General features: G+C 43.2%; 1 protein-coding gene across 1 annotated transcript; it reads left to right on the top strand.

Annotated features, from left to right (window-relative positions):
• Positions 1-1428: 1428 nt before the first annotated feature.
• LOC112609565 (importin subunit alpha-1-like) lies at positions 1429-12250 on the top strand. Its single transcript, XM_025362475.1, is given in 12 exon segments — positions 1429-1522; positions 1672-1809; positions 4690-4778; positions 5912-6180; positions 6436-6530; positions 6630-6893; positions 7265-7321; positions 7609-7785; positions 8036-8186; positions 8189-8217; positions 9934-10083; positions 11905-12250. Coding segments are annotated over 12 exon segments (1587 nt in total). The 5' UTR covers positions 1429-1447; the 3' UTR covers positions 11998-12250.
• The last annotated feature ends 379 nt before the right edge of the window (positions 12251-12629 follow it).

The raw sequence follows: 12629 nt of genomic DNA, 5'->3' as shown, positions 1-12629 counted from the left end.
ACAGTGATCTCAGTCCTTAGTAGGGCAGAAGCCACACTCTTAGGCAGGAGAAGGATTTCTGGTTGTTTATCACTGCACCTGTCATTAAGGTGATGGCAGGACCAGCTGATTTCATAAGGTTTTTCTTAAGTTTCGGGCACCAGATAGTTCTTTCTAAACTTTTCTACCAGAATAGAAAAAGGAGGAAATTTTACAGATTATTGTTTCTGTTAGTGTGAAGCTGTTAGAAAACTTGATAAATAGAAATAGACAAGTAGAAAATTATGGCCCTGTCTCCTTTATTAAGATTTATTATAATAATTAATAGCAAATAGGTATGTCTATAAGAAATCTCAAAACATTGGTATGCAGATATATTCAGGAGTAAATTTAAAGAATAAAAAACCATGCTAAATTGGCTTCACCTTAGACACCTATCTCCAGGAGATTACTAATACCCTACTATTTTAAGAAGTCAAAGAAAGGCTGGAGTGGCTCATGCCTGTAATCCCAGCACTTTGGGTGGCCAAGGTGAGTGGATCACTTGAGCCCAGGAGTTTAAGACCAGCTTGGCCAACATGGTGAAACCCCATCTCTACTAAAAATACAAAAATTAGTGGGGCACAGTGGTGCATGCCTGTAGTCCCAGCTACTAGGATGCTGAGACAGGAGAATCGCTTGAACCTGGGAGGCAGAGGTTGCAATGAGCTGAGATCGTACCACTGCACTCCAGTCTGGGCAACAGAGCAAGACACTGTCTCAAAAAGCAAAAAGTCAAAGAAAGGAAACCTTTTGATCATCTCATTAGATGCCAAGAAGGTATTTTTGTCTAAGTTCATTATGATTTATTGTTTTTTTTTTTAATTTTGAATTTTTTTTGGCTGGGCGTGGTGGCTCATGCCTATAATCCCAGCACTTTGGGAGGCCGAGGTGGGTGGATCACCTGAGGTCAGGAGTTTGAGACCCACCTGGCCAACATGGCGAACTCCCATCTCTACTAAAAATACAAAACTTAGCCAGATATGGTGGCACACGCCTATAGTCCCAGCTACTTGGGAGGCTGAGGCAGGAGAATCACTTGAACCTGGGAGGCAGAGGTTGCAGTGAGCCGAGATCATGTCACTGCACTCCAGCCTGGGCGATAGAGTGAGACTCTGTCTCAAAACAAAACAAAACAAAAAATGACTACTAGGAAGTTTCTATTTATATAGCTTGCATTCTATTTCTGATGGACAGCCCTCTCCAGGAAGTCTCAGCGCTTCAGAGGGAAGGGGGACAGTTCCCCTTTGGGTAAAGCTATTTCATAGTGCTGAAAACATGATGATCCCCCCTCTAGTATACAGGTGTGGATTCATTAGATGCTTGATAATTCAATTCTTATTTGGTACTATTATTGACAAAGGAAAACGATAAAGGAAATATTTTTCTCTTCACCCATCTTTTAGCTTTCTCCCTTTGTCTCATAACCATGTCCAGCAACGAGAATGCTAATACACCAGCTGCCCGTCTTCACAGATTCAAGAACAAGGGAAAAGACAGTACAGTGAGTACCTTCTGTTGCTTTCCTGTGGTGGTGTTTAAATGGGAGGACATTTGGAAAGGGGTGAAAACTTAGGGATCTTTTAAAAAATACCCTCACTTAGCAACAAAAACTGATGTGATAGGTGAAACAGCATGTTATCTTTTCTCAAGGAAATGAGGCGTCGCAGAATAGAGGTCAATGTGGAGCTGAGGAAAGCTAAGAAGGATGACCAGATGCTGAAGAGGAGAAACGTAAGCTCATTTCCTGATGATGCGACTTCTCCGCTGCAGGAAAACCGCAACAACCAGGTAAAACATGTATTTTAGTTTATGAGTTACGTGAAATCCAGGAAATCCGTAGGAACTTTTCTTAGAAATTCAAGTAAACTTAACATTTCTAGTCTTATGGTTTTAACTATCTGTGAAGATCTTTTTCTCTGTTTGCAATTAGTAATTGTCTTCTTTCCTGCCTTCCATAATCCACTGAAGCTGATTTAGGATCTTCCTTTAGCTCTGACCTTCCTTCAGACTTCCCTGCATTTCTAGCTGCTAGCTGGGTATCTTGACCTGACCAGTGTGTCCAGAGCCAACCAGTTTCTGGTTTATTTCTTTTTTCTTTTTCCTACATAGAGTCTTGCTCTGTTGCCCAGGCTGGAGTGCAGTGGCACAATCTCGGTTCACTGTAGCCTCCACCTCCTAGTTTCAAGCAACTCTCCTGCCTCAGCCTCCCAAGTAGCTGGGATTATAGGCATGCACCACCACACTTGGCTAATTTTTGTATTTTTAGTAGAGACAGGGTTTCACCATGTTGGCCAGGCTGGTCTTGAACTCCTGACCTTGTTATCCGGCCACCTGGGCCTCCTGAAGTGCTGAAATTACAGGTGTGAGCCACCACGTCCAGCCCATTTCTGGTTTATTTCTGCTATTTTTGTTAGTCTCTATTTTTTTTTTTTAATTTTTTTATTTGTCACCAGCTTTGTTCAGGACTTTCCTCCTGAAATATTTACAGTAGCCTCCTAATTTATCATTTCCTTCTTTCTGTGCCCTGTCTCTAAAAATAAAAATCCATACTCTGGCCAGGCACGGTGGCTCACACCTGTAATCCCAGCATTTTGGGAGGCCAAGGTGGGTGGATCATCTGAGGTCAGGAGTTCGAGACCAGCCTGGCCAACGTGGTGAAACCCTGTCTCTACTAAAGATACAAAAAAATTAGCTGGGCTTGCTGGTGGGCGCCTGTAATCCCAGCTACTTGGGAAGCTGAGGCAGGAGAATCGCTTGAACCTGGGAGGCGGAGGTTGCAGTGAGCCAAGATCGCACCACTGCACTCCAGCCTGGGCAACAAGCGCAAAACTCTGTCTAAATAATAATAATAATAATAATAATAATATCATCATCATCATCATCATCATCCATACTCCATGAAGGCCTTCCACAAAGTAGACCTATCTTAGATTTTCAAATTTATCTTTCATCTTTCAAAGATAACTGGGCACTTTCCTACTTCTTTTTCTCACAATATGCTCAATATGCTTCCTTTTTTTTTTTTTTTTTTTGAGACAAAGCCTCACTCTGTCATTGAGGCTGGAGCGCAATGGTGCCATCTTGGCTCACTGTAACCTCTGCCTCCTGGATTCAAGTAATACTCGTGTCTCAACCTCCCGATTAGCTGGGATTATAGGCACGCACCACCATGCCCAACTTTCTTTTTTTTTCAGTAGAGACGGGGTTTCGCCATGTTGGCCAGGCTGGTGTCAAGCTCCTGACCTCAGGTGATCTGCCCACCTCGGCCTCCCAAAATGCTGGGATTACAGGTATGAACCACTGCGCGCAGCCACATTATGCTTCCTTTAGCCCTTTAGCACTCCACATTTATCTTTTTTTTTTTTAATTGAATACTACCTATGTTCTATTTCTAGGATACTAACACTAATAGAGGTGAGTAATGCTCCAAGCTCATCTTCTCCTTATAGCACTCCTTAGCCTAGCAGGAAAGACACTCCTTTCCCAGGATTCTCTAGCGCCTGGTTCTGCACCCAAAATGGGGAGTAAATGCTGTGTAGCCCATCTGTTTACCACTTGTTTTACGCTGTTTGTCTGCTTGTCACATTTCCTCTGTGAGGCGTCAAGCTCCTGGAGAGACAGGGGTACTGTCTTTTTAAATTATGGGTAGCACTGGTTCTCAAACCTCCTTTCTACTGTGATTCACAACATAAAACATTTTTTTTTATAGGGTGCAGGGGATGGGTCTTGCTCTACTGCCCAGGCTGGAGTGCAGTGACGTGATCTCAGCTCACTGCAGCCTCTGCCTCCTGGATTCAAGCGATTCTCCTGCCACCTTCTCCCGAGAAGCTGGGATTACAGGGGCCCGCCACCATGCCTGGCTAATTTTTGCATTTGTAGTAGAGATGGGGATTCACCATGTTTCCCAGTCTGGTCTCGAACGCCTGACCTCAGGTGATCTACCACCTCGGCCTCCCAAAGTGCTGGGATTACAGGCATGAGCCACTGAGCCTGGCCGCACATAACACATTTATATTTGCAACAACACTCAACCGTGGGCATACATAGATTATAAAATTAGATACGAAAATCCTCAGAATGTTGCTTATAACTTCGTGTCTTTCTCTCTCAAAGTATATCTGAATGCAAGTGATTGAGATTAATGTAGGAATAATCTTCAGGCTGCTCTGATTTTTTTTTTTTTTTTTTTTTTTTTGAGACAAGGTCTTGCATGGTGACAGGCGCACACCACCGTGCCTGGATAATTTTTTTAAAAAATTTTTTGTAGGGTGGGGAGGTCTCATTATGTTGCTCAGGCTGGTCTCGAACTCCTAAGCTCAACCCATTCTCCCTCCTGAGCCTCCCAAAGTGCTAGGATTATAGGTGTGAGCCACTGTGCCTGGCCTTCTAGTTCATTTTTTTAATTGTTCAAAGCTGCCTTTTTTTAGCAACAAAACACTTGGATATTCCATAACTTGAGACTCCAGTGAGTCCTGACACCGAGTTTGGAAACTGTTCTACATATAAAATAATGAATATTTAACAGGCAAAATTAAATGTAGGGCTAAATTTTTAGTAGCTGGCTATAAGCCGAACAATGTTTACACTTGCCTTCACAGTGGTAAGTGTGGATTTTATTGTTTGTATTTAGTCTTAATGATAAGGTGCAAAATTTCATTTTTCTTCTAGGGCACTGTAAATTGGTCTGTTGATGACATTGTCAAAGGCGTAAATAGCAACAATGTGGAAAATCAACTCCAAGCTACTCAAGCTGCCAGGTAAGTCTGTCTGCGATAGCATGGGTAACCTAATAAATTAGTGTTTTTAGATTTTTTGGGGAGTAGGCAGGAATAGGCAGACAGATAGTGTAAGGAAAGATTAGGTTAGCCAGCCATAAGCCAAATAGTTTCTTATTTATTAATTTTTTTGAGAGGGGAGCCTTGCTATTTTGCCCAGGCTGGTCCCAAATGCCTGGGTTCAAGCAATCCTCTCACCTCAGCCTCCTGAAGTGCTGGGATTACAGGTGTGTGCCATTGCACCCGCCCATAAAGTTTTTATCAAAGTAATGTTTCAAGTCACTGGCAGGGAAAGGAAGAAATAAATAGTAAGTGGGATTGAGACATCCATTTAGAATGATAGATCCATTTAGGAGATAAGTATAATTTGACCTTTGCCTCCCATCATACACAGTTATGATGTAATAGAAAGGATTAATAATTTCTATAGCTTGACAGAACAAATTTCAATGGTAAATGATTAAAAAGTTCTAGGCTGGGCGTGATGACTCATGCCTATAATCCCAGCACTTTGGGGGCCAAAAGGTGGGTTACTTGAGCCCAGGAGTTTGAGACCAGCCTGGGCAACCTGGTGAGACCCCGTCTCTATGAAAAATAAAAAAAAATTACCTGGGTGTGGTGGTACACACTTGTAGCCCAGCTACTAAGGAGGCTGAGGTGGGAGGATCACTTGAGCCCAGGAGGTTGAGGCTGCAGTGAGCTGTGATCGTGGCACTGCACTCTAGCCTGGGTGGAGTGAGATCCTGCCTCAAAAAAACAAAAAGTGCTTAACCACAACTATCAGGGAGACCAAATTCAATTACTAATGAGAGTATAACCCTGTCAGATTGTCAAAAGCTTTTTAAAAAGTGACAAGATCTGTAGAAGATTTCTGCAGGGCTGCAGAGGAGGGTAATCAACAATTTTTGGAAAAATGATAGTTAATTATACCGCATACATAGTACCGTACGAGTAATCTGTTCAGCTTCTCTCAGGTTCCAGAATGTCTCAGCATTTAGTGATTTACTTAAAAGGTTGTCTGAAGTTCTAAACTCTTGAATTGCATTTTAAATTGGTTTTTAGACAAACTCCTTTTGTTAATCACTTTCAACTTTTTTCTTTTTGTTCCCCTTTAGGAAACTACTTTCTAGAGGAAAACAACCCTCCATAGACAACATAATCCGGGCTGGTTTGATTCCAAAATTTGTGTCCTTCTTGGGCAGAACTGATTGTAGTCCCATTCAGTTTGAGTCTGCTTGGGCACTCACTAACATTGCTTCTGGGACATCAGAACAGACCAAGGCTGTGGTAGATGGAGGTGCCATCCCAGCGTTCATCTCTCTGTTGGCATCTCCCCATGTTCATATCAGTGAACAAGCCGTCTGGGCTCTAGGAAACATTGCAGGTACTTGGACTTGAAGTTCTTTTGACTGAATGTATCTAAGCGTAATGAGTTGGAAGAAAGGCCTTATTATAAGCAATAATGACTTTGTCAAGTTTTGAGCTTGCTTTCAAGTCGTTATTAGGAATGAAAGTGTCGTCTTTACAAAGGCAGCAGAGGGCCATCTAAGTACGCTTGGGAGTTTTTGCTGGTGCATCAGTCACTGAACGTTGATGGTGTTGGACAAAATAATAAAATTAATCTTGCCTTTTTTTTCAGGTGACGGCTCAGTGTTCCGAGACTTGGTTATTAAGTATGGTGCAGTTGACCCACTGTTGGCTCTGCTTGCGGTTCCTGATATGCCATCTTTAGCAGTAAGTTACTAACATGAATAAAGTTACTCACTTCTTCATTCTAATTTCCCCCATCTTCTCAAAAGACAGAACCTCTCATTGCCTATTTTTTTCCCCTAGCGTGGCTCCTTACGTAATCTTACCTGGACACTTTCAAATCTTTGCCGCAACAAGAATCCTGCACCCCCGATAGATGCTGTTGAGCAGATTCTTCCTACCTTAGTTCGGCTCCTGCATCATGATGATCCAGAAGTATTAGCAGATACCTGCTGGGCTATTTCCTACCTTACTGATGGTCCGAATGAACGAATTGACATGGTCATGAAAACAGGAGTTGTGCCCCAACTTGTGAAGCTTCTAGGAGCTTCTGAATTGCCAATTGTGGTAAGTTATTTACTTGTAGATTAGGACGTAAGTATAAGAAGCATGGTCAAGGCTGGGCGTGGTGGCTCACGCCTGTATAATCCCATATAATCCCAGCACTTTGGGAGACCGAGGCGGGTGGATCAGCTGAGGTCAGGAGTTCGAGACCAGCCTGGCCAACATGGTGAAACCCCATCTCTACTAAAAATACAAAGAAATTAACTGGACGTGGTGGCATGCACTTTAATCCCAAGGCAGGAGAATTGCTTGAACCCGGGAGGCGGAGGCTGCAGTAAGCCGAGATTATGCCATTGCACTCCAGCCTGGGTACAGAATTTCTGAAGTGCTGAGAAAAAGTAAGGTAACCAGCATCAACAATTTTTCCTTTTCAGACTCCTACCTTAAGAGCCATAGGGAATATTGTCACTGGTACAGATGAACAGACTCAGGTTGTTTTGTTTTTTGTTTTTTTTTTTTTTTGAGACGGAGTCTTGCTCTGTAGCCGGGGCTGGAGTGCAGTGGCCGGATCTCAGCTCACTGCAAGCTCCGCCTCCCGGGTTTGCGCCATTCTCCTGCCTCAGCCTCCGGAGTAGCTGGGACTACAGGCGCCCGCCACCTCGCCCGGCTAGTTTTTTTTTTGTATTTTTAGTAGAGACGGGGTTTCACCGTGTTAGCCAGGATGGTCTCGATCTCCTGACCTCGTGATCCGCCCGTCTCGGCCTCCCAACAGACTCAGGTTGTAATTGATGCAGGAGCACTCGCTGTCTTTCCCAGCCTGCTCACCAACCCCAAAACTAACATTCAGAAGGAAGCTACATGGACAATGTCAAACATCACAGCTGGCCATCAGGATCAGATACAGCAAGTTGTGAATCATGGATTAGTCCCATTCCTTGTCAGTGTTCTCTCTAAGGTAATGAAGTCTTAGGATTTAATCAAGTCATTTTTTAGTATTTATAGAAAACTGTGCTTGATAAGCTTCTTCACGTGCAAGAATCTTGGGTTCTACTTGGAGTCCTTTGCTGAAAAATACCCAGGAACCCCTTTCACTTAAGGTTGGATAGAACCTTGGTCCTTTCAGTCATTGTTTTTGTGAAAAAGTACTCTTGGAATCTTATTTGTGCAACTGTTCTGAAATCAAACCATTTCCTTATGTTGAATAGGCAGATTTTAAGACACAAAAGGAGGCTGTATGGGCCGTGACCAACTATACTAGTGGTAGAACAGTTGAGCAGATTGTGTACCTCGTTCACTGTGGCATAATAGAACCGTTGATGAACCTCTTAACTGCAAAAGATACCAAGATTATCCTGTTACCCTGGATGCCATTTCAAATATCTTTCAGGTAAGTCCTATCAAGGTGGCTTTGTTTGAATTTGAACTTGATAATAATCAGTTTACTATTTAGACCTGGGGGAGGGCAGCTGTTGTAAGTTTACTCACTAGTAAGCCAAAGATTCAGAAAGCCTGTTTAGGTGGGCCACACCTTTGATTAAAAATGTGGCAGGCATTATCAAAGATATAAAAGAGATGACAAGTGGATGATGGGACCTGAATCGAAGTCGGGTGCTTATGTGAACTCATCACACCTGTTCACTTGGTTGATTTAATGTCCCAATTTTCTACTGAATTTTGGTGAAATTAAATTTGAATGACTTGGTACAGTGGCTCATGCCTGTAATCCCAGCACTTTGGGAGGCCGAGGAGGGTGGATCACCTGAGGTCAGGAGTTCGAGACCAGCCTGGCCAACATGGCGAAACCCTGTCTCTACTAAAGATACAAAAATTAGCCAGGCGTGGTGGCGGGTGCCTATAATTCCAGCTACTCGGGAGGCTGAGGCAGGAGAATTGCTTAAACCCTGGGCGGGGGGCGGAGGTTGCAGTGAGCCAAGATTGCGTCACTTCACCCCAGTCTGGGCGAAAGAGTGAAACTGTCTCAAAAAAAAAAAAATTCTGAATGACTTAATTATATTTTTCTTCTGGTTCCACCCCTAATTGATCCAAGCATACCAGCGTATGGCACTTTGTCATAGTGATTGGTGGTAGGTAAGCCCTTCTCATCAACTTTGGATTCTAGAGATTTTTTCATATAGAAGTTGAGCCTATAGGCTGGGCGTGCTGGCTCATGCCTGTAATCCCAGCACTTTGGGAGGCCGAGGCAGGTGGATCATGCGGTCAGGAGTTCAGGACCAGCCTGGCCAATATAGTGAGACCCCGTCTCTACTAAAAATACAAACACTGAGCCAGATGTGGTGGCGGGCGCCTGTAATTCCAGCTGCTCAGGAGCTGAGGCAGGAGAATCGCTTGAACCTGGGAGGCGGAAGTTGCAGTGAGCCAAGATTGTGCCATTGCACTCCAACCTGGGCAACAAGAGTGAAACTCTGTCTCCGAAAAAAAAAAAAAAAAAAATTGAGCCTACAATAATGGATGCTGGCATATCTGTCACTGCGTATAAATAATTTGTCAATATGTGGCCAGTATTTCCTCTTCCCCTCATCTAATCACCTAAGTTATTTTCAAGTAAATCTGCTATTTCATCTATAGATATTTATGTGTCTCTTAAAAGTTGAAAATTTAAAGAAAAACTAACCTACATACCATTCCATATGCCCAATAAATCCTTAATATCAACACACATTCTGGTCAGACATTTAGTTTAGCACTCCATACGCCATCTTTGCCCTTAGACATCTTGACTACACCTTGTGATGATAAAGGATTTTTTACAGAACAATAAGCCCCTGTTCCCATAGCAGACCAGTTGAACTGGAATGTAGTGTGTTTTAAAAGTTGCCCATGTGATTTTGATACATAGAAAAGGTTGAGAGCTATTGATTGTAAGATCTTTGGCTCCAGTTGAAGTAGTGCTAAAAGCAGGTATAGATCCAATCACATTGAGTTTCAACAAAATATAAAATGGACATAAAACTATGACATGCTTGATGAAGGAACTGTTAAGGTGCTTATTTCTGCCTGACATATCAATATTCAAAATTTTCAATGTTTTCTTCATTAAAACATTCAGAGTATACACCAGTAAACTTGGAATTTTTTTTTTTAGGCTGCTGAGAAACTAGGTGAAACTGAGAAACTTAGTATAATGATTGAAGAATGTGGCGGCTTAGACAAAATTGAAGCTCTGCAAAACCATGAAAATGAGTCTGTGTATAAGGCTTCGTTAAGCTTAATTGAGAAGTATTTCTCTGTAGAGGTGAGTAATGGATGGTAATATTAATAATAACTTGGAAACATCTAAAGTCAAGCCCTTTTTTTCCCTCATAATTTTAAAAATGAGCCTCATATCTTTGTTAAATATAGTAAAATTATCAGTGTACATAGGATGTAATGTATTTATTTGCCCCTCTGATGTTTGGCTTGATAGTAATAAAATCTTTTTATTTTTTATTTTTTGGTTTCTACAAATTATTTTATTAGAATGTCAGACTCAAAAGGAACTACCAGTAACATGCATGAAAATGCTATATATGATTTATGCTTGACCCATGACCCCTGCTGTCACTGGATCCAGAGTGTGAACAAGGGAAAAGGAAGTGGAGGTGGGCGGGGACAGCACTAGCCCTGGCTGGCCAGACGTCGGGCCCACAGACCTGGTCCCCATAACCACCAGGATCCGTACAATGTACACATTCCTAATTCAGGCTCAACTCTCCTTTACCCAAGAGTAAATGCCTCAGTAATCAGTCTGAATCACTGTCCGTCTCGGCTTCTGTCACATCCACACTGAATTTGTACTCCTGGTCACATCCCATGTAAGTGTCACTCATGAAATACAGAGTGTAGTTGTGGGCACCAGTGGCTGGGGCCACAAAGTCCAACTTCACCTTGGCCTTCTGCTGCAGCGTCAGCCTCTTGATGGAGATGAGGCTACTGGACGTGGCATCTCCAGTCACCACCCACCAGCCCTCTTCATGTTTCTGTGGGAAGAGAGGTACAATGACAGGGCCTGTGACTTCCTCCTCTCGCTGCAGCTGCACCAGCACCACCACTGGCCTGCCACTGCGGATGCTGTCCTTATCTACCACCTCATAAGATAGTTCGATATTAGGGTAGCGGTTACAAAAGCGAGCCACATCTGTAATCTGGTTGTCAGTCAGCTGAAGCAATGCGTTCCATTCTTCATCCTCCATCTCCAGGATGTCGAAAACACTCTCCACTCCTTTGTCTGTGCAACGTTTGATATGCTCAGAGGTGAAGTGTGGCAGCTGCTTCAGGTATGAGTCCTGGGACCACATGGCTTGAGTGACCCTCTGGGCCAGTTGCATAGCTGCCACAGCAGAGCTGAGCCACCCATTGCGGGAGAGGACATCCACGCAGGCCTGGATAAGCCGGATTGCCTTACTAAGGATTTCCTCCGTATCTGACTGTAACTCAGCACTCAGCTGCATGCGGGACAGGCGAGCCTGCAGGAGCAGGTTGGCCTTGATGTGTGGATCATTGAACTTAGGGTTATTCAGCTTGTGGGGGACCTTCTGAGCCAACTGCCTCAGGAAGCTGTCCTCATGGTGCCGGATGGGAATGTTCTCATACCCTGCTGCATTGGAGATGATCTCAATAAGCCCTCGAACCTTGGTCTTGGCATTGAGGTGAGATTTTAAAAGTCACCAGGTTAGTTTCAAATGGACAGCCTTGAGCATCTTAGACTATCTGGAGGGTAAGTTAGTGGGTGTCATTGTAGAAGGTGATAGAGAAGTAGGCCAAACCCACCGCCATGCTCTGGGCCTAATACAGTCTTTTCCTATTGAAAAGTGACAGTTGGGGAAGAAAAAAATCTCGGCCTGTTTCTGTTACCGTAGTAGCATTCCTTATCCCCGGTCCCCGCAACTCCCCGGGCACTCATGAATTGGCAAAGTTTCAGAGACCCTCCCTCCCCTATGTCAAATACTAGAATATCATACAGGATTAAAGGTATAATATGCAGATCAAGACCTAGAGATTGAATACAGACTTCTAGATAGGCTGCTGCTTGGAATAATTATATTCTTTTTATATTTATTTTTTAGTATATTTCCAGGAAGAGGAAGATCAAAACGTTGTGCCGGAAACTACCTCTGAAGGCTACACCTTCCAAGTTCAGGATGGGGCTCCTGGGACCTTTACCTTTTAGATCACGTAGCTGAGGCATACATTTGTTGTGTACCATGTTTGGTATTTTGTCTTATTGTTTCTCTACTAAGAACTCTTTTTAAATGTGGTTTGTTATTGTAGCACTTTTTACACTGAAACTATACTTGAACAGTTCCAACTGTACATACTGTATGAAGCTTGTCCTCTGACTAGGTTTCTTATTTCTATGTGGAATTTCATATCTTGCAGCATCCTGTAAATAAACATTAAAGTCCACCCTTTTCTTTACTTCACCATGCCTGTGTGTGGCTTTCTAATTTGGAGCCTTTAATGTCGCTGGTGAAAGGTAACCCATCCGAACTGGTGTGATGAACCAGAGTAGTCCTGGCTGCAGTTTTTACAGAAGAATGAATAACATTTTCCAGAAACCCTCAGCCAGTGTCTCCTTAAGTCTCCTTGGCCGGGGAGATGGGCTGAACACCTTAAATTTAATCATGAATCTCTCCTGGAGCTACAAGCGGAATTCATTCCTCCCAAACTTCAAGGCTGAATGGGATTCCAAGGTCAATCATGGCTGCACATGGGCCTCACCTGGGAAAGTACCCAGTTCTGTTTAGTTGATGAGGGCCGTGAGGGTCCACCTTGGGTCTTTTTAAAAAATGCAATTCCCAA

Source organism: Theropithecus gelada, chromosome 16, assembly GCF_003255815.1.
Source record: "Theropithecus gelada isolate Dixy chromosome 16, Tgel_1.0, whole genome shotgun sequence".
NCBI lineage: Eukaryota > Metazoa > Chordata > Mammalia > Primates > Cercopithecidae > Theropithecus > Theropithecus gelada.
This window is presented reverse-complemented; position numbering and strand designations above follow the sequence as displayed.